Below are 21,427 nucleotides of genomic sequence, written 5' to 3' on the forward strand. Positions count from 1 at the left end.
AAAATCGACTGTTTTATTGCATTATCCAGCGTCTATTCTTCTACTTGCTCAGTGTAAACAGACGAGAGCTGAAGTCATGTCATATCCACCTATTAAACCTCAGCCCTGCAGTGCAGCGTAGCTGTTTTGGATATTGATTTGTTGGACATGATGAGCTCTAATTGCGCCCACGTGCAGCTGCTCTAAAGATAAATACATTTACACCAGGGAGGCTGAAGCAGGAAGTCGCCTCCATTAAAGACTAAGTTTCATCCTAAAGCAATGCCATTAAAGTAGAGAGGTTTGTGGTATCTGTTCATCGTATTACAGAGGAGATGCACTCCTGATTCAGAGCCGTCTTGTTGTTGTGAGATTAAAGCATTTGTTCATTTATCTTTGCAGTATGGAGAATCCTGAGCTGTGACGACAAGGAGGTTTTGCTGCTTTTGGACTCCTTTCCCTCCCCCTACCCTCCAGAAGAACGCACATCATCGTCATCATCATCATCATCATCATCATGGAGGACAAACGCAAGAAGCGCAGCCCAAAGGTGTCGCTCCCGCAGCCCCCGCCTCCCCCCATCAACCCCCGCAAGCTCTCCGTCCTGCCGGCCAGCAAAAGTGCCACCTTCTCTCTGGGCCTGCCGCAGCCTCCGTCCCCGAAGAACAGAGGCAAGTACAAGAGGTCCATAGGTGCACCGGGGCAGTCTAAAGAGGTGTTTGCAGCCGTCGTAGCTCCACCAAAGACCACCAGGTATTTATGAATACTTATTTATTATTTTGCCACACACACACACACACAGAGGCACTGAAAGACACAATGCAAGGTGTAATAGGGAAATTTAAAGCTGTAGTGCTTAGCCCCTTTAACACTGAGCCTATCTTCGCATTACCGTAATTACGCAACGGTTTGTGCTGTCGGAAAAAATTCCTACCGTTTCTGAAAGCTGAGAAGTTGCACTTTAAAACTAAGATGTGGTTATTACGGTAATTTCACTTGCACTGTTTCAGGAAGCCGCCAAATCAGCATCTTTGTCACCAGAGAGGAAAGAGAAAAATGTCAAATTTAACACGCAAAATCTGGTTTTCATGTTCTACTACAGAGTATTTTTTAAATAAAACCTCTTGTTTTTCTTCATTTTCAATTGTAGAAGTTATTCTGGAAAAATGGGCAAAAAGCATTTAGTTGCATGACGTTTTCTGGCCCTTTTATGGTTAAAACAAGCAAAAAAAAATTCCATTACTATGTTAAAACGTACAGTATACACAGAGGTTATAAGAATGTGCAATATAGAGTGTCTTATATACTTTTTTTTCAGCACAACTTGGGCAATGTGATGAAAATCACATTGTGATGGAAATACAGCACTGCTCAAAGTTCACTTGGCTCGTTTTTATGAACAAAAACAAATGAAAAATTGTCTATTTTTGTGACTTATGCCCAATTATTGCTACTTTATATCACTGCTAAAAAACTTATTTTTTAAAGCCTGAATATGTGACCTATAAAGGCACACTTCCAGGATGTCCATATAAGGAGATGTGTATTATTCCCACAGCAATTTACCAAAGGTGCACCTGCAGTTAGGGGTTAAAACACAGTCATCGCAAAAAAATGTTTTCCCCCCCATCTTTCCTCAGGCCCCACAAAGAGAAGCCCAGGGCCCCCCAGCCAGCAGGCCCCAGTAAAGTGGTACAGTCCTCCCCGCTGCAGCACTCTTTTCTCACGGATGTCTCAGACGTGAGGGAGATGGAGGGCGGGCTCCTCAACCTCCTCAACGACTTTCACTCAGGCAAACTTCAGGCCTTTGGTAAGATAACCTCGATTAGACTCCAGGCTGCTGCTGGGGGGATATCGCGTTACACGCTGGAAATAAAACCCAGCTGAAAAGTGGCTTTGTTACATCAATCAGCCTGTAATCAAATGGTGGCGGTGCTATTTTTACAAAGCCCCGCCCGCTATTGCCATGGAAAAGCGTTCGACTTTGCTGCAGTCACACCTGGGCTGTGTTCTCTAGGTAAGGTGTGCTCCTTCGAGCAGCTGGAGCACGTGCGCGAGATGCAGGAGAAACTGGCGCGGCTGCACTTCAGCCTCGACAGCCACGTGGAGGAGCTTTCCGAGGACCAGAGGAAGTGCGCGTCCGACCACAACCTGGAGCACCTGCTCAGCAACGTGAGTGCAAACGTAACCACCCCCATCTTTTTAAACAAAGGTGTGGTCCTGTCAGAATTAGCCTGTTGTTATGCACACTTTCAATTTGCAAAAACAAGTGAATATTATAATAAAAATGAAATAAAAAAAACAATAATAATTGAAGCAGAAGGGAAATTACACTATATATCAACAGCTGTTGGCACTTTATGTATCCCCCTGTGATGACGCAGACTTTTGCACCACCTACTGCTCGTCTCAGTGAACTAAAAATTCTTCTTCATATCATTTGATGGAGACACAGATAAATATGTATTTTCAGAAGCCACAGAAACTGCACCGTGTTCTTCGCAAAGTAGAGCAAGACAGGTTCCATTGTAGGGTTTTTAACCAACTATCAAGCCCAATCACATCAATATTTGTATGCAAATTACAGTTATAATAAGTCAATAATTATTAAGTAAGGCTATTTTAGGTAAAAATGATATGAAGTAAGGGATTTTCTGACATATGCTATATAAAAAAAAAAATATTTAAATGATAAAAGTTAGAAAACATCTTTGTTGAAAGAGATTACAATTCTAAAGGAATCTGCTCTTTTGTTCATAATAAATGGGTCAAATCTTGTTTTTATCTGATAAAAAAACGCACTTAAACCCATAAATGGCTTGTCAAAATTGTTGCAGATTAATGAAATCGCTCCGTCAATTATTACAGGCCTAAATGGAGGCTCATAATATCATATTTCCTTTCCTTTTAAAGCTTCCACAAGAGCAGACACGAGTAGTACAGCACTGTAAAGGGATATTGCAGCTTTTACACAGTGGCTGTGTTCATGACAAGAGTTAGTTTAGAGTTTCCAATTTTGTAACGGTGAGTTAAAGTGCGAGGAAAATGGTCTTTTATTATTATTTATTTATTATTATTATTATTATTATTATTGTGTCAAATATTAACAGGAAAAACTTACCAGGTCCGCAGCATCCAGCACAGAAGATGAGCTGACTCGTAGTGAAGTCACAGGTGTAAATATTCACGTTAATTAGTGGTACTGGCACACGTCGTTAATGTTATCAGGAAGTCAAAAAGAACTTCTAATGTTCATGTTGCCCTTTATTGTGCTAAGTGAATTAAATTAAATATTATCCACTTTTACGCAGTGAGAAAATACCTCCGGTGTTTCTGTTGTTAGCGTAGCTTAAAGGTTTCTAATGCTGCCTGGCACTGCCCAACTGTGAATCGGGGATAAAATCAAATTTAATGTTTCTATGACGAGAAGGTGAAACTGAACAGAACATGAAAATGTATGAGCGTTAGCTAACCTTAGCTGTAGATGTAGCTGTATGGACACTAACAGAACACAAAAGTGTAGGAGCATTAGCTAACTTTAGCTGCAGCGTTCTGTTTTGCATCAAACAGCAAATGTAATGTTTCTATGACGAGAAGGTGACACTAACAGAACAAGAAAGTGTATGAGTGTTAGCTAACCTTAGCTGTAGGTGTGGCTGTATGGAAACTAACAGAACATAAAAGTGTATGAGCATTAGCTAACCTTAGCTGTAGCTTTATGGAAACTGACAGAACATAAAAATGTATGAGCATTAGCTAACCTTAGCTGTAGCTTTATGGAAACTGACAGAACATAAAAGTGTATGAGCATTAGCCAACCTTAGCTGTAGCTTTATGGAAACTGACAGAACATAAAAGTGTATGAGCATTAGCTAACCTTAGCTGTAGCTTTATGGAAACTAACAGAACATAAAAGTGTATGAGCATTAGCTAACCTTAGCTGTAGCTTTATGGAAACTGACAGAACATAAAAATGTATGAGCATTAGCTAACCTTAGCTGTAGCTTTATGGAAACTGACAGAACATAAAAGTGTATGAGCATTAGCTAACCTTAGCTGTAGCTTTATGGAAACTAACAGAACATAAAAGTGTATGAGCATTAGCTAACCTTAGCTGTAGCTTTATGGAAACTGACAGAACATAAAAATGTATGAGCATTAGCTAACCTTAGCTGTAGCTTTATGGAAACTGACAGAACATAAAAATGTATGAGCATTAGCTAACCTTAGCTGTAGCTTTATGGAAACTGACAGAACATAAAAGTGTATGAGCATTAGCCAACCTTAGCTGTAGCTTTATGGAAACTGACAGAACATAAAAGTGTATGAGCATTAGCTGACCTTGTGTCTGTTTTTGGTCGTTCAAACCTTCACTAAAGTCATTCACTCATTTGTCTCCACAGCTGGAAGAGCTCAGCACCTCAATGTATCCTTTTCCTAACCGAACACCTGTTTGTTAATAGGAGTCCACAGATGAAGAAACTGGACGTTAAGTGACATTTTTTTTTTCCAGTTCCGTGTGAATCCTTAATGTGTTTGCAGACAAAAGCTCCACTTGGCTGAGAACCAGGACCTGCCCAAGACATCTGGTCCCTGACAAAAGCGATGCAGCGAGAGGTTGGCAACAAACACACTTACCTCCTCAACATCGAACCTGTCCGGGTTGTCGTGGCGTTGATGCAGCTGCCTTAGTGACAGAAACGAAAAAAATCCACTGGGAGGTAGAGCTTTTTTCTTGCCATTTGGTCAGTGAATCCAAGGGATGGATGGATGGATCCTGTACCTTCAAGCAGCACAGCATTTAGAGTACCAAAATGTTCTTTTTCGTTTTGTTTCAACAACTAACTCTGCTTCACTTTCCTTCAGAAAAAGCACATTTCCTAAAATAGAATATTGTGTCTCCTTATGTCTGTTGCATAGATTAAGATGGTTGAGCACACGTGTAATCTGTTGTTTATTAAAGGTCCAGTGTGTAAGACATGGTGAGACTGTAGAGTGCGACTCCTAAACACAAGAAAAGGATGTAAATATTCTCCCACTCCTGCTCTCTCTCGACCATGTCCTTCTTCTTTGTTGATTTATTCATAGGTTTTGCGTGGGTGGAGCAGTAAACCTTCGCTTTATGACTTTTTTTTTAGTGCACATAACATATATTGTTTTATTTTGAAGGAGTTATGCCCTTATTCAAACATACATATTACATAAATGTTACACACTGGACCTTTTTAAAGGACGTTTTCACCTTTTGCTGTTATTCTAACCTGACCCTGTGATTTTTCTTTTATACCTTTGCTAAAAGTTTAATACCGACTGGATTTTAATACCTTTCTTAGGTGATTTTAAAGGGACTGTACACAAATTGTGTGTAAATGTGCAGTCGAGGTACTGTATTCGCTTTGGTTTTATTGCCGTTAGTGAAGGGCCTGTAGCAGCATTCATGCAAGCACAAACTCACCCTTTCCTGCTGCTGAAAAGCTATAAAATCCCTTACTTTGCTAAACGTACACCACAGCGTAAACCACTGTGCAGGACAATGTCAAAATGGCAGCTACTTTCATGGTTAGAAAAATGCATTAATTCCAAATTTGGCAGCAAAAGAAAATTTACACTAAAAACCAACTGCTAGTAATAAATGACAAAAAACTGTAAAAGGACCCCATAACTGTATGATGGTGAAGTCTTTTTACCGCTTGCTACCTCTTATCCAAAGCCTTGGAATCCTCTCAGCTTTATACAGCATGCAGATACAGATACAAAACATCAGAAAAGCGCTATATCCTCATGATTCTTCAATGCCTGTATCAATAAATAAAAAGGTAAAAGGCATAATAAGTTGTGTTTGTTAGGATGTTGTTTATGTTTCCTCTTTAAAAAACAGTTTGAATGAGGCACCGGTAAGTAAGTAATTTTACAGAAATAAAACACTTTTTTATTTACATTCATATATCAATCTGCCTCTGCTCTTGTTCACAAACAAGTCTGATATAATTTAAACAACAAAATTCAAAGGCTACTTAAAGACTGGCACTATACCGAGACAGATCTGAGCCTTTTCTTTTTGTAACCGTTTCTCAGGCAACCACAGGAGTAAAAGTCATACTCTCACACTGTGTTCTCCCCTCCATCGTCCACTCGAGGCATCAGTGTACATCTCCTCCGACGAAAATATAGAAAACAAGTTTTGATCTTGCCAGTAAAATTTTGGTCATGCAAAAAAAGTTTCACGTCATCAAAACAGGACTTTTAAAAACCGTTACACGAGAGATAAATTATCATCGTTTGTACCAACGACCAGCATCTGATTAATACTGTGCAAATACGTCTGCGCTGTACAAACATTATTTTTGTACTATTTCGAGTTCACAAATTCATCCCTTTAAACGACGACGTAAGACGGCTTCAAAAATATTACAACACATTTGATGAAACAGCAAAAATATACACATTTCTTTTAAATTCCCTGTCTTCTTCCTCTTCTTTGTGTGCATTTCAATCGTACATTCTCTAATAGTGTCTCTGATTTGTCTACAGTACATGTTTAGATTGTGTGTGTGGGGGATGGGGGGGGGGATAGTGACATATAGTAGGACGGAATAATGTAAAACTCAGAGGACATTTATCGTGATAATGAGCTACCTTTTCAAAAGTGCAAAGAGAGCAGGTTGAGTACGTGTACGGCTACATCCACACGACGCGTCTTTTGTTTTCATTTATGTTTTTACTCCAGAGCTGCATTTTTAGTCTGGAGATATGTTTGGAAACGACGACGCCACAACTTGATTATCAGCTGTGAGAGGAAAAACAGCTCAGAGAACTAGTGACACGCACAGGTCGGAGCTCTTTTTAAGACTTTAGCAATGTACACTACCGTTCAAAAGTTTGGGGTCACTTAGAAATTCCCTTATTTTTTAAGGAAAAATCACTTTTTTTTCACTGAATATAACATTAAATGAATCAGAAATACACTCTATACATTGTTAATGTGGTAAACGACTACTCTAGCTGTAAACGTCTGGTTTTTAATGGAATATGTACATAGGTGTAAAGAGGCTCATTTCCAGTGTTCTAATGGTACATTGTGTTTGCTAATCGCGTTAGAAGGCTATTGGATGATTAGAAAACCCTTGTGCAAAGATGTTAGCGCAACAGTTTTTCTGGTTCTTTGCCAAAATTATTTCTAATCTTGTCAATGTCTTGATGATATTTTCTATTCATTTTGCAACTCTTTTGATGAATAAAAGTGTGACTTTTAATGAAAAATACCCAAAAAATGGTATAGGTGACCCTAAACTTTTGAACGGTAGTGCAAATTGATATTTAAACTTTCAGTTTCACCTTGTAATCTTTGTTTTTCTCATAAGTAATGGTGTCTGAAACTGATAAAACAACGACACATGATCAGTGCACCCGATTTGTCCTGTAAACAACAATTTTACATCGACATATGGAAGCAGATCTTGTCTGGAAAATGTCATTTTATGAAATGAAAACACAGTCGTGTGGATGTAGCCTAAGACCTGATGTCAGTATGTTTAACTTGTTCATGTTTCTGTACCAGAAGAATAATCTCACTGAGATAAGAATCAAGAGCTCCTAATTTTTAAGGGCTTTTTCTTCTTTTTTGTTTTTTGATATAAAAGTGCAGGCACTGTAAGAAATGTAGAACATCTCCATCTTCAAGTATGGTCAGCGTCATGGTCGCTCCTCTTCCAAAACGTGTTTTTGTTGTCGTGTGTTCGGCGTTACCTTCAGGATAAGGCCCTCAGGAACTCGTTCAAACCTTTGTGGACACTGGCAGGCTGGGAGGCAGCGCATTCGCTCAGGCTCGAGCCCATCTGTGCGTAAAGGGCTTGGCACAGATTAGCGGTAGCTCCTCGCACGCTGCCGCTGCGGCCGTGAATGGTGCCGCTGTGGGTGGACGTGCCCAGGAGGTGCCACAGCAAGGGCAACACTTTCTGCTCCACCACCTGAGGTTTGCGGGGGTAGAGCTCCGTCACAAGGTCTGGAAGTAATAAAAAAAAATGAGTGCCGGTCATAACTTAGGATACTGTTCACAGTAATAATCACAACCTACCTGCAACCTTCTCAATCAGATCCACCTTTGCTTTGCCATTCAGAAACTGAGCCTTGGTGCAGAAAGGCTGGAGAAGGAGTAGATTATCTGTTGTGGAGACAAAACACACAATTACATAAAGAAAGAGAAAATCTCAAAATCCAGCAGCAAATGTTTAAATCGAGTACCGAGATTTAGGATAAGTGCATTAATGGCTCCAATAGCAGCAGAGTAGATAGCGTTATTTTTGGAGTTGAGGTGATTGTCCACAATCGCCGGGACCAGGATGTTGACCACATGGGACAGGTTGTCCTTCATCGAGTGCACGATCTTCTGCAGCGACTCGAGGGCATGCAGGTTGACCTTGCTGTTGGACTCCTGCAGCCGGGCCTTGAAGGCATCAAACACCTGGAAAACAAAGTGAAGACACTGTTGTTTGATGGCGTCACCGTGTAACAGAGTAGTGTGTGACAGGAATATGCGAGCACCAACCGGGTATATACTATTGATGACCATGTTGGCGTTGTGCTGGCAGTCAGTCACGAGCTGGTCGATTCCCTTGATCCTCTCTCTGAAGTCCTTTGAGCCCAGCAGATCTGAGATCTGCTCGATGTATTCAGTCTTGTCTGCAATACTTTGTGTCTGAGATCTGCAGCTGTAGTGGCTCTTCGACTCCCTGTAAATGAGACGATGCATTAATTTGAGTTAAGCTTTATAAAGTATGTATCAGATAGTGAAAATGGCTCTGCTAACATTTCTGTATTAAAATATCCAAAAACAACATGACTAGAATGTATTTTCTTTTTGTTATGCACTTAAAAACTTTCCCAACTGTCTTTAAATCCACAACCACATTTGTTTACTACCATATATGTAAATTATATGCAATTTAATGCGTGTATTTGTTAGTAATTTGCCGTTTTCTGCACATTCTGCCACTGAAGCGCTTGCTGGACAACAATTCCCATGATTCCACACTGCTTCACTATGTCGTCAAACTTAGGTCTTCTGTCACTGTTTTGATAGAGAGACCTCTAGCAAAAGGAAGTACATACTACATTTACCTTTCAGTGATTTGGCTCATGTACTTCTCATTACCATAACTCCTAGACTGTTTTTGATATCTAGAGAATACAGGACTTCTGTGGAACGACCGTCCAATCAAAGACAGTTTCACCAGCGTGTTAAGTTAGTGACATCAGCTTCTCATTACCGTAATTCCTAAATGGTTGAATAACTGCCAGAAATTCAATGTTGGAAGTTATCTTGGAAAAAATGGCATTTTGACATAAAATCCATAATAAATCCAGGCGGATTTAGTCTTAAGAGGGTTAAGAAGCTGAATTTATACTTGCTGATATTCACACCCACCTGTTGGTCTGGTGCAGAGGCTCCCTGGTGAGAGACGAGGCCCTCACTGTGCCGCTGCCCGGGAGCGAACGTCTTCCCCTGGCTGACTGTGTATCTTGGGGCATTTCACCAAGACCCTATAATAATCCACAATGTAAGACTAATGAGAGTGTGGCCCCTCAACAACATCTGTATAAAAAACAAACACTTAAAAAGAACAAAGAGCTGCACCTTTGTCTTGAGAGTGAAGACGGTGTCTCTGACAGTTGGCAGGTCTTTGTTGGGGATATATTTCTCCAGGATCTTGTCAAAGTCGGGGTGAGAGGACAGCGACAGCAACATCCGACGGCCAAAGTACCTGTGTGAGTCGAGAGCCATTAAAATAGTCATTCAGACACTGAATGCCATAATGTTTGACTAATGTCTTAATAAGACTTATTTCAATGTGTCTGTATTACCTTCAGGGCTAATTTGCCACACATTCAAACAATCATAAATAAAACACGCTGCACTGATATTTCATAAATTTTATCTACTTCTGCATTTAATTATACTTCAAAGAGCAACTTGAAATTTAAACACAATACACTGCAATCCATCACCAGAACAGTTACAATGCCCAAAACAGAGCTCATAAAAACAGCTCATAATATATTCTTAATTTGCCTGATTCCGCTGAAATGTAGGTCATATCTCTGTGTGAGGACATAAAAGGGGGGATAAAAAAAACAAGTTGCACCTGGCTTCCTGTGAGGAGTCTTGAGCGAGTTTGGTAACGGCAGGTAAAATCCTCTCGGTGAGATCTTTGCCCCCAGAGAGGAGACGGACAGCTCCGACCTTCTCCACCAGACTGGCCAGATGTTGAGCGGTGCATTTCCTCACCACTGCATTGAGGTGACTGTGATCGAAGGAGAACGTGTTTTAAAATACCGTCTGCGTGCATACTGTATGTGTGCATGCATGCGTGTACTTACCCGAGGCCTCCACTGAGTAGAGCATTGATGCTACGAGTGGGGGTGCAGTGCTGCACCATGCAGTCCAAGGCTGCGTCGACGTCCTGTCTGATGAAGGCGTTGGTCTCCCCGGCCTTCTGCAGCAGAGCTTTGACTGTCCCCTCCAGCTCCTGGTCCATGGCCTTCTGCATGTGCGTGTACAGGTCACCCAGAGTGCCCACTGCCACCCTGGACACACCAGAGCGCAGGTTCTTCACCTGAGGAAAAAATAATTTAGAGATGTGAACATTTTAGGGAGGAAAAAGATCCTCGTTGCGCAGATGGGGGAAAGACGACAAGTTATGCTACCTCTTGAATGAGAGCCAGGCAGACATCGTGAAGCCTGCCCTGAAGTGTGTCTGAGTGGAAGTTGGCCAGTGAGCGCAGGAATGTCAGACCCTCGATTTTCTTTTCCCTGAATTAAAAAAAATGAAGGTATGTTGGAAGCCATTTTTTTAAGATAGTGGTAACACCCGATATTACAATTCAATAATATTACAGTATTGTGTTAAACAATCTCAATTCTAATGCTTCTCAAACTACAATTGGTGCAATAACATCACATTAATCACAGTAAAACGCAGTAAAAATCAGTAATTACCATGTTACGACGTTGAGATTCATCAAATTAAATGCTTATTTAGCCCATTTCTGTTTAGTTTTACCACACTGTTACGTTAATATTACCAAGCTATTACATTGGAAATAAGTACGGGTGACTCGATACCCTTTTTTCCCCCATATCTAAACCTTTGAGCATCAACCAATACTGATAATACGATTAATAATTAATAATACGAGTTTTTACATCTTATAATATTAATAACACAATTGTACTCATGCATGTATCACCTGGCAATAACCAGCCAATTTAAACAATGTTCCAGTGATATAACAAACCGATTAGATTTTATTTCTTTGTGATTTAGTCCAAATTTTTGTACCTCCTCATCCCTACAAATAAGATTACCATCATGTTATGTCGTAAAGTAAATATATAAAAAAGCTATAAATCGAAATATCAGAGATTACTATAGTTGAGATTATAGTCAAATAAAGACTTTTACACTATTTCATCAACATACGTAGGAGCCCTAGATTGACGTTATCATCCAGAATAAAGTTTCTCACCAGTCATCAGAGCTCAGCAGGTTGAAGCTCTCAGTCAGCGCCAACTCAGGTTTGGAAAACGGGGACAGCTCCGCAGGCTCCGACGGGTTTTTCTTGTGGCTCACGGTGCCGGAGGAGAGCTCATCTAAATGTGCCCATTAGACGCCACACAACAACAACAGATTGAGTTTCACGTTACGTCTCTATCCGTCACAAAACACTTGTGTGGTGTGTGATTGTGTGTTTGTGTGTGTGTGTGGGTGGCAGTGCATTAACTAAAGCTTGTCAAAACAACAAAGCACTGTGGCAAACATTAACCAAAGCAAACATCATAGTCAGCCATGCTCTCTCTGACAGAGTCAAATTTAATGGACCAACATTTTCCGTATACAAAAAAGCCTGTTAAAGCTCCGGTTTATCTATTTGTATATATTATTTACTGCATTCCATTACCAGACCATAACACAGAGTGACATAATACAAAGGGCATGCATCCACATTGTCCTCATTCACTAACCTGAGCTATGTGACAGCGAGGGTCGGGTTCTGCTGAGGCTGGGAGCCCTCCTGAGCCGGGAGATGTTTTTAGGGTTAGGGGGCACTGTGGGCGGGCTCGGCTGGTGGGGCGGAGAGAGGCACTTGAGAGGGGTCTGGGATCCGGGTGGGCTCACGGGGCTGGTGGGGCTGAGTATGCTGCTGCTGCTCAGATGCAAATCTATGACAAAAGATCGACAATTCAAGTTTCTGGCTGCAAACAACCAAAACCAAAGGCCGGTCATCATTATTTGACCATTAAAAGTATGGCTGGACAGCAAAAAACATACACTAACCTGAAATTTTTTGAAGGAAAAGCACTTTTTAAATTAATCAGAAATACACTCTATACATTGTTAATGTGATATATGACTATTCTAGCTGCACACGTCTGGTTTTAAATGGAATATGTACATAGGTGTATAGAGGCTCATTTCCAGATGTTGGCGATGACAGGTAAATTCTAAGCTCTCGGAAACTGTTGGAATTTTTCCAGTAGCACAGACCGGTAAACTACGGTAATGCAAAATGTTTCCAGAGCTTTCTCTTGCCTTTCATGATTAATCCTCCGTCCTCCTTGGTCGGCGAATCAGACAACATCTGTCTTACGCGGTGGCGAATCTTGTCCCGCGTGTTGTCCCCCTGTCCACATCGTTCCTCTTGCTGATCCAGACGCTGCAGCCGCAGCCTGTCCCGACTGAACCGAGGATCCTTCACCCTCTCCTGCACGCGCACCGATAGAAAAACACACCAGGTAAAGTACACCTGTGGTAACTGGGCATTTATCGATTTGGATAAAATGTGACTAACGTGAATCTCAGGGTCAGGACGCGGGCTGTCATCAACGACGCCGTCAGACAGAGCGTGGCCGGAGACGCCAGCAGAGTTAACGGCGGGGGGTTTGGCGACAGGGTCACCCTGCTCAAGTGACAAGGCTTCTCCTGCTCCTGGACGACTGGACACTGCAGTGCCAAACATGCCTAAGAAGCAAGGAGGAGATCATTGCAGACAACTACAGTGTGCGACATGAAAAATGGGACACAATTATCACAATTTTTAACATAAAGGTAAAAGTTTCACCAGACAACCATTAAATTCACAGTAAAAGACAATAAACGACACTGGGTCAGTAAGAAAGCAAAGTACTGACCTCTTCCAATGATTCCTTCAGGCACATCTGTGCCTGCCGAGTTCCTGCTGCTCTGGCTCTGTGATCCTTCAATTCAAAAGGAGAGGATTTACTTATTTAATTATTGATGTACAATAAATATTATAACCACGTGAATCCATTGTTCCATTGCTGACCTTTGACAGGCTTTAACCCCCGGACTGCTTCACGATATTCAGCTTTAACCAACACAGGGGACGTTTGTGTCGACTCCTCCTCAGTTTTAAACGTTCCGTTGGAGTAAGCGACTCTCTGTCCGACAACACACTCTTCAGATGACAGTTCGTTTCTCTGAGATAATCCTGAAAAGGCCAAAAAACCCACAAAAACAAGGTCACAGCCAAATACAAGAAAGCAGTGAGAAAAAACACTTTTTTCTCTTTGTACCTTGAAGGCTGCTGAAGTCCATGGACACAGATGGCCTCAGTTTTGCATCAGGGACTCTTGCAGTGCGAAGTTTCACCCCAGGGCTGCTGACAGATTATATTAAAAGAAATTAAACTACGAAAAGACAACAAATAATGACAAAATATCCATAAAACCCATAAGTATTGTAGATATGACACCTGATATAAACAATACGCAGCAAAACGTGGATCCTTTACCCGTTTTTGATGCTATTGGAGCTGGAGTTGGTGACCGAGCTCATACTAGAAAGACCGCTTTCACTGGTGGAGCTGGTCAGCTTGTGCGACTGCGAGCCCAGACTCAGGTCTAACCTCACAGCGGAGTCCGGACTACCCGGACCTGGACTGCTCAGGCTCACTTTGGCCCTCTTCTTGGCGGCACTGTTGCGCAACGAGCGCAAAGAGTTCAACATCTGTAATCGACATAAAAAATGGCACATACCATATGAGCATAGTAAGAAATACAGGTTGTTTCCTCATGTCTTTGATTACGCCACATTATATAATGAATTCACAGTAAATAATGAGTTCTTTGAGAACTTGTTCGGGCATGTAGTGTCTGAGTCTGACCTCCTGCATGTCTGTAGGATCGTCTTCTTGAGGATCCTGCGCTGCAGTGAAACCATCAGGCTCCAGATGAAGGCTCTTTTCTGTAGGAGGGTTCTGAGGGCTGGACCTCTGCTCATTATAAGACTGCATCTGCTCTACTGGAGGGACTACTGGTGAGATACAGAAGGTTGCCCTGGTGCTGCTCAGAGCCCGGCGGAATGACGAAGTGGAAGAAGAACTCACGAGAGAGGCTCGCAGAGGCCTGGGAGAACATCTGCTTGAGAGATGGTCTCCTGGACGGGAAGACAAAATGATGTCAAACTAAGGCAACAACATTTAGCCTTTCAGAAGACAAACCACATGGTTCTACTCAGTTACCCTTTGTGCTCTCTGCTGTGTTTCTCCTGGGGCTGATGTCTCGCTGGTTAGGGCTGCTCTCTCTCTTGTTGGGCCAGGTGTTGGACATTGACAGAGCGGGATCTCCATGGCGACGGGACAGTGTTGGAGTAAGCATGCCTCCTGGGAGTGTAGCCAGTGGGTAGGAGGGCAGCAGGAACGAGCCAGGTGTGGTGGGGTTTGAGGGAAGGGAAAATGTGCGCTCAACGCTGGGGTTCCTTGGAAGAGTGTGACCCTTAGGTGCCACTGTGAGACAGAATGTTCACACATCAGGAATCATGAGAACTGGATTTAAAAAGGGGAGTGGCAAGGTAAAGATGGTTCATAGATTTGGCTTTTACATACCAACATGTGCGTCTGACGGGGCGGTGGTTTTAAAGATGTCAGGGTCTAAGTTGAGGCTTCCGCTTCTCCTAATGTGAGCGGGGGAATCCCGCCTTCTGGATGAGTGTTGCCTCTGTGGATCTACAGAACCTGAATGGATTAAATGGTTATAAAATAAAATAAATAAATAAATACATAGTAATTGTACACCATTCATTTTGTGAAAAGTTTGGAAAATAAATGATCGGTCCCATCTTTCCAGTTATGTAATACATGATCTCATATAGTGTCATAGGGAGCACTTCAAGACTTGTTGGAAACACTTCTGGTAGCCAGTTCTAAGTATCAATCCCAGTATTATTCCATAAAAACTGTATTTATTTCATTCTTTTATGTCCTGAACATAGACTATTTCTAATTATCACTGCTTGTTTAACTCTCCTGGTATGTACCGCTGGCAAACGGTGTGGCCAAAAACACAAAAAAGCCTGAAAGCACGGACACACAGAGGCCTTGTGGAGGGAACACAAAACAGCTGCTGCAACACTTTTACAGGGCAGACAAGTGGCTTTTAAATGCTACAGAAAACAATTTCCATTTGCATGTGTCCGTATTACAGGATACATAGGAAGAGCAATGGAAGGTTTCAGCATAATCCAATATATATATAAAAACTGATGAATGGTTATCAAAGCGTGTCATTTTGGTTTGTATCATGAGAAAAACAATGCATTTTCTCTCATAGAAAAGGGTGGAGGAAGCCAGATCTGATCTCATGTGGTCACAGGAGATGCATCCAGGATGCATTTAAATGCCAGATGTGAACAACTGTATCAGACCATTCACTGTATTCACGTATGTTAATATCAGATCTGAGTACAGTGACTGATTTTTAACAGATTTTCTACCCTTGAAAAACGTACCACGTGCAATTTTAGGGAACACATATTCACCATTAACTAGGTGCTTACTAGCATACGTATAAGTAGAATCCTAGTCCTTTATTAGTAAATATTAAGCACGTATTAACACCTTATGTAGGAAAATTATGAATTCATGTTGTAATAGAATAAGATAAGGTGTTAATATGTGCTTAATGATTACTAATAAAGGGCTAGTATGCGACTTATATGCATGTTAGTAAGCACCATGTTGATGGTGAATATGTGTTCCCTAATCTAAAGTGTCACCCAAACAACTATCACGTTCACCACAGGGCTTTGGTTAGCAATTTATAGATGCTCTAATTAATTTTAATTGTCGACCTCATCTGGAAATAATGAGAGTGTCATGTTGTGAGAGGGGAGAGTATGAGCACTTACTGAAACTAGGTATGTAGGTCTCTGGACTCAGCTTCCTGGACATGGGAAGGAAACCTTCGCTGGCCACCTAAGTATGAGCAGAAAGGAGGTTATAGTTCAGGAACAACAATCTCTGTAATTCCATCCCTGATCTAAATGTCTCATTTATCTTGTTGTCATTAAAGTTTTACTATCATGATACAATCTGTGAAACAATGGTCATATATATATGTATATATATATAAATGACTGACACAGAGAAAATGGTTCGGACAGATTTTAAAATCCGCCTTTGATAAGTGAGTGGATGTTGCAGCGTTCTGGCCCCGCAGTCTACAATCTGATCAGCACTCACTCAGGAGCACTTGGTGTGATTGCAATCAACGCAAGAGCGGTATGTTTCACAAGCAGAGCCCCGTGTTATTTCCAATTATATTTAGCGTTGCCTTCAACGAGTGTGCTGTGCTGTGCGGTAATGAGGTTGCTGGGAAACAGACACTGCTGTAAACACAAGGTCCTTTTTTTTTTTTTTTTGAAATTGCAACCCTGAGCTGGATGATAGCTTCCAGCACAAATACCACAAATCACAACAAAGGGGGGGGGCAACATTAGACTAGAACAGTTATTTTCCACTTAACAAATAATTCTATTTTCTAGGCTAATTCAATGTGATGCAGTAAATCCTTTATCTCATCATAGGGTGAACCTGATTGTCATATGGCTTATCTATGCAGTGACAACAACACTGTGCAGTCATTTAATGGACTATATCTATATATATATCTATATACAACAAATGCAGATTCATATTTATATTGAAAAGTATTAGGCATATCAGTAAAGTATTAGGTTTCCTATGGAAGTGTGGGTGTAAGAACAGAAATATATATAACAAGGTGTGAGTGACATAACTGCTCCTCTCCACTGCACCATATAGCCACACTGCATCATGAGAGATACAACTATATTTAGTTATTTTCCTGTCTCCAAGGAAAGTGCCACCTCTGGGATATATTTAGTCTCGCTGGATCGGTGCCTTTTGGGCGTGACTGGGCTTTGTTCAAACGACAGGGTAAAAGGCAGAAAGACGGAAAAGCCGTACTAAATTCTGACATTGGAGAAACTGTCAGGACGCCAATTTTAAAAAGATGAAAACATTTCAGGTAGAGACATGAAGTGGTTTTTGCAATTTCTGCACTTAACATCTCATCAGGGGTAAATCAACGTAAGAGGCCACTTAGATGCTGTGTGATTTCAGATTCAATATAAGAACACTATTAAATGCTAATCGCTTTGGATCTCAAAGTCTATTTTTAGTCTGATCAAAAACTGCCAACTGAGTCAATGACAGATTTATCTATCTCTGATTCACTGAAAACTGGGAGGACACAATATCCACTTGTTGTATGGATAAACTAACCCACAGAATACATGAATATAGTGCAACGCTAACAGTAATAAAAGAAGTGAGATTAGAGTTGACAGGTTGATGGACTTTACCTGTTGAGAGCACTTTCCATTCGACGTACGACACTGTTGGTCATTCTCAGTGGACGAAAAGCTCGACATCTCCCAGGGCAGTTTGTTTTTCCCTTTGCCCGCGCTCACGATCCTCCTCTGAAATGGGAGGTCATCAGTGAGGGAGCCTAAGCTGCCGTAGCCGTACAACCGGTCACAGTCCGGTTCAGTTCTGTGGCTCCTGGCGCTGCTTACTCGCCCGCCGTTCATCACCCAGTCCAGATCAGCACCAGAACCGCACTGCAGCGAGGACCTCTGCCCTGGTTTGGGTACAACCAAACCATACTCCAGTGTCCCCTCTGCGGAGAGTTTCGGAAGGACGTGCCTTGCCCGCCTTGCATGCACAGCTGCCATAAGACCCTCCGCGTCCTCGTTGAGTTCAACCATGTCCAGGGCTTTCATCAGAGGCTGCTTCTTCCCCGTGTCGAGGCAATAATCAAAAACAGCAAACAGCTCGAGGGCAGCATGGCGGACTTTCCTTTTGCCGTCTGCCAGATATGGTGCAACCTCAAAACAAAGCTTGGGGATGTTGAAATCTCTCCTAGGGTGGACCAGCATAGCTGCAATGATGATGTTGAGGATGTCTTCGCGAACCCTGGAATTTTTGTGTTTCAAGTTGCCAATAATAAGATCTAATACTTGCTGCGGTGCAACAGTTTTCATTAATTGTCGAAACACGTTCATGTATTCATTCCTGGCGATTGTGCGAGCGTCCCCGATGGCCTTGAGACCCACCAAGACTAACTGTTTAAAATATTTCTCTACGCTTGCGTCTAGCTTCTGGATGAGTAGGTTTAAAACTTGCAAGGTGCTGTACAAGACTTTAAAATTACTGTCATCCAGAAGCCGAGGAATGAAATTAATGAAGTCCTCAATACTATCAGATGGGACCGACTTAATGTCCACTTCTGAGACGATGCCCTTGAGCTCTTCCACACCATTTGTACGATTTTGGTAATTCTTTGGGTCCAGAAGCTGCTTGTGTAACTCCTGGGAGATCAATCCAGGTATCATCATTGATGGTGTTATAAATATGGTCAAAAATGAGAATCCAGAGGGGCGAACGCAATCCTGAGAGGACAGTAATATTCCTCCGCCGTCGTTAGAGCCTTCATCCTGAGTGGCTGTTGATGGAGAACCACTCTTGTCTTCGTCAAGCTGTGAATGCAAAACAAAGAAAATTAAAATAAGCAGAGGTCAGGATGGAATAAATTATCTAATTTTGGAAAAACATGAACACGGTGAGGAGTAAAATGCAACGTGGGTCTGTTTGAAAACATTAGGCCTGGCATGAATATGTCATGTTATGATTTATCCTGATCAAAAACAACTGAAATTCAATTAAACCATTGTAACAATTGCAAAACTCAACTTAAATCTCTTAAATGACTTACATTTTGTTCGGGAAGCATCTTTGAAAGATTTGTAAACAGAAACAGCTCAGTTCACCTTCATTTGGTTCATGAATAATATCTTCTTTTTTTTTTTTCCAATACTGTTACTCCTTAACCCTTTAAGGTACTACTCAACCATTTGGTCGACCACACTTTAAGTCACTATATCTCATTGAAAAATGCATCAAGCTGAACTCACTAACACTTAATGTGACTTGTTCTGAATGTTGTACTTTATGAATTATGCAAACCAGGTTTATTATGAACACACATCTCAACCGTTTGGTAGAGGCTAGCATCCGAAATACTATAGGGTCTAATTTAAAGGTGCATTATGTAATAGATTTAAAGCAACTGGCCATAAAATCCTCCTAATATGTCACAGAGACTCAGGAATAATGTTCATATAACAAACTGAACTCACCAACAACAACAGTACAGACAAAGTATTTGCATTAAAAAAAATATTTTGCAGGCGGCAAATCATGTTTATGTTTTGAAATCATGTTTTGGCATGTGGCGCCACCTACCGCCGTCTACCAATCATTGCAGTCAGTAGAGTCTCAGCTGCCGAGCAACCACGGGTTGCCAGTTACGTCAGAAAACGAAACCTAAAAGACATCGATACTTTTGAATTTCAATGTAGTAGTTGTTTTTGGCCACATTCTTACATAAGGCACCTTTAAAAAAAGAGTAGATTTTCGTTATTGTTATGATAAGTAAATAAAATAAAATAATAAAAAAAAGCAAATAAATCATTTTTACTTTGCTTTTTTCACACAAAAAAACACGGTTTTGGGGGCGGGGCTTTGACCCGGTTGACTCAAAATATCCATGCGCCCCCTTGTGGCACTTCGGAATAATAAAGCCCCAGTACTGTACTCTTTATATTTGCGAAATAGAAAGCATGTCCAAGTATGCGTGGTGGACTTTAAACAGTACATTCTCAAAACTATCCCACAGACATTTACCACGGTTGCTGTCCCCTCCTAAAACCACACGACAACACTGAGTCACATAACGGTATGTCGTGTATTTTGTGTCCCACACTGCTCCACGACAGTGTCCGTGATGGTTGGGTTAAAGGGGCAAAGACACACAACCACTTGTGGCTACCAGGCGCGATAGTTATCACTCAGAAGTGATACGACTTGAGTCATAAACTTAGTCGGTACATATTATTAAGATACTTAGTCTGCGGTGGGCTTTAGTCGGCACCGAACTACACTGGTGCCTTTACTCAGTCTAATTGTGTAGCTATAACGACATAGAACCTTAGCTAAATGCACCAAACGGCGCTAAGCTAACTTGCTACTCCGCTAATTGTGTTAGTGGCTGGCAAAGTTGGGGAAAACGGGGGGGGGAGAAAACATACCCAGCATTTCCCTCGGTCTTCTTCGGTGACGCTCGACAAGGCTGTCTAATGTGTCGTCTCCAAAATGTCCGTGTCATTATCCCGGGGACAGCTACCCTCCTCCGACCGCAGACATCGTTCTGCGGAGCCGCGGAATAATAAGGGACTGACGAGTGTTTGGGAGCAACGGAGGTATCCTCAGCGAGAGCAGCCCACACACACACGCACTGACACACGCACACACAAGCAGCAAAATGGCGAATGCATGTCGCAAACGAAGCGCTTCCATGGTGACGCGAGTGCCAGGCTCCTACCTCCAGCCAGGCGGCATCATCACCCTCATCCCCACACGCAGCTACAGAGTATGGAGGAGGAGACCTGACATATCAATAAATAAATACATAAATAAATGCTTACATAAATAGTCCTGTATTTATTTATGCATGGAACTTTGCTAAATAATTTTCCATGGCCGGCCTTAGTCATTTTGGTGCCCCTGGCAAGATTGGGCATTTGTTGGCCCCTCAGATTTCTTTTTTTATTTACATGAAAACTTCAAATATTGTCGTAATAATCAGAAAAAAACACCTTAAGCAGGGGTCTTAAACTCAAATGAGTTTCAGATGAACGAGGAGGCCCGAAAAAAGTGAAAAAAGGTTGAACTTGTCGAGAAAAAGATATCAAAATAGTAATGTTATTTCATAGAATTTCAAAATAAAACTGTTTTGATATGGAGCGATAAATAGCTCACAATATAAACACAATTATTGTATTGATAGAAAGAACCATACAGAAAAAAATAGAAGGCTGACTGAGCAGAGGATTATCCGGATCAGAGGTGCAAAACAAGTTGTGGCTTGCATGATTGGTTGTCCGATAATTAAAATAATTACTGGAATAATTACTGGAAATAATTAATCGGTTTGAGTGTTATATATATATATATATATATATAATTACAACAAGTGCTCTGATTAAAACTGAATTCTTTTGTTTTG

General features: G+C 41.4%; 2 protein-coding genes across 2 annotated transcripts; one reads left to right on the forward strand and one right to left on the reverse strand.

Annotated features, from left to right (window-relative positions):
• Positions 1–496: 496 nt before the first annotated feature.
• ccdc28b (coiled-coil domain containing 28B) lies at positions 497–4,576 on the forward strand (the record flags this gene model as incomplete). Its single annotated transcript, XM_083907894.1, has 5 exons — positions 497–732; positions 1,620–1,789; positions 1,997–2,151; positions 4,383–4,405; positions 4,522–4,576. 5 exons carry the CDS (start codon positions 497–499, stop codon positions 4,574–4,576), a joined length of 639 nt encoding a protein of 212 aa, XP_083764020.1.
• A 3,151-nt stretch (positions 4,577–7,727) lies between these two features.
• Positions 7,728–18,698, reverse strand: togaram1 (TOG array regulator of axonemal microtubules 1; the record flags this gene model as incomplete). The annotated part of the gene is made up of 22 exons (XM_083907425.1): positions 7,728–7,981; positions 8,054–8,140; positions 8,221–8,440; positions 8,525–8,708; positions 9,404–9,519; positions 9,614–9,740; positions 10,122–10,280; positions 10,357–10,592; positions 10,684–10,789; positions 11,506–11,629; positions 12,002–12,199; positions 12,570–12,741; positions 12,829–12,998; positions 13,169–13,215; positions 13,299–13,488; positions 13,574–13,656; positions 13,792–14,006; positions 14,164–14,435; positions 14,521–14,784; positions 14,884–15,012; positions 16,185–16,251; positions 17,664–18,698. 22 exons carry the CDS (start codon positions 18,696–18,698, stop codon positions 7,728–7,730), a joined length of 4,455 nt encoding a protein of 1,484 aa, XP_083763551.1.
• Between the last annotated feature and the right edge of the window lie 2,729 nt (positions 18,699–21,427).

Source organism: Microchirus variegatus, assembly GCF_963457635.1.
Source record: "Microchirus variegatus genome assembly, chromosome: 21".
In the NCBI taxonomy this organism is placed as follows: Eukaryota; Metazoa; Chordata; class Actinopteri; order Pleuronectiformes; family Soleidae; genus Microchirus; species Microchirus variegatus.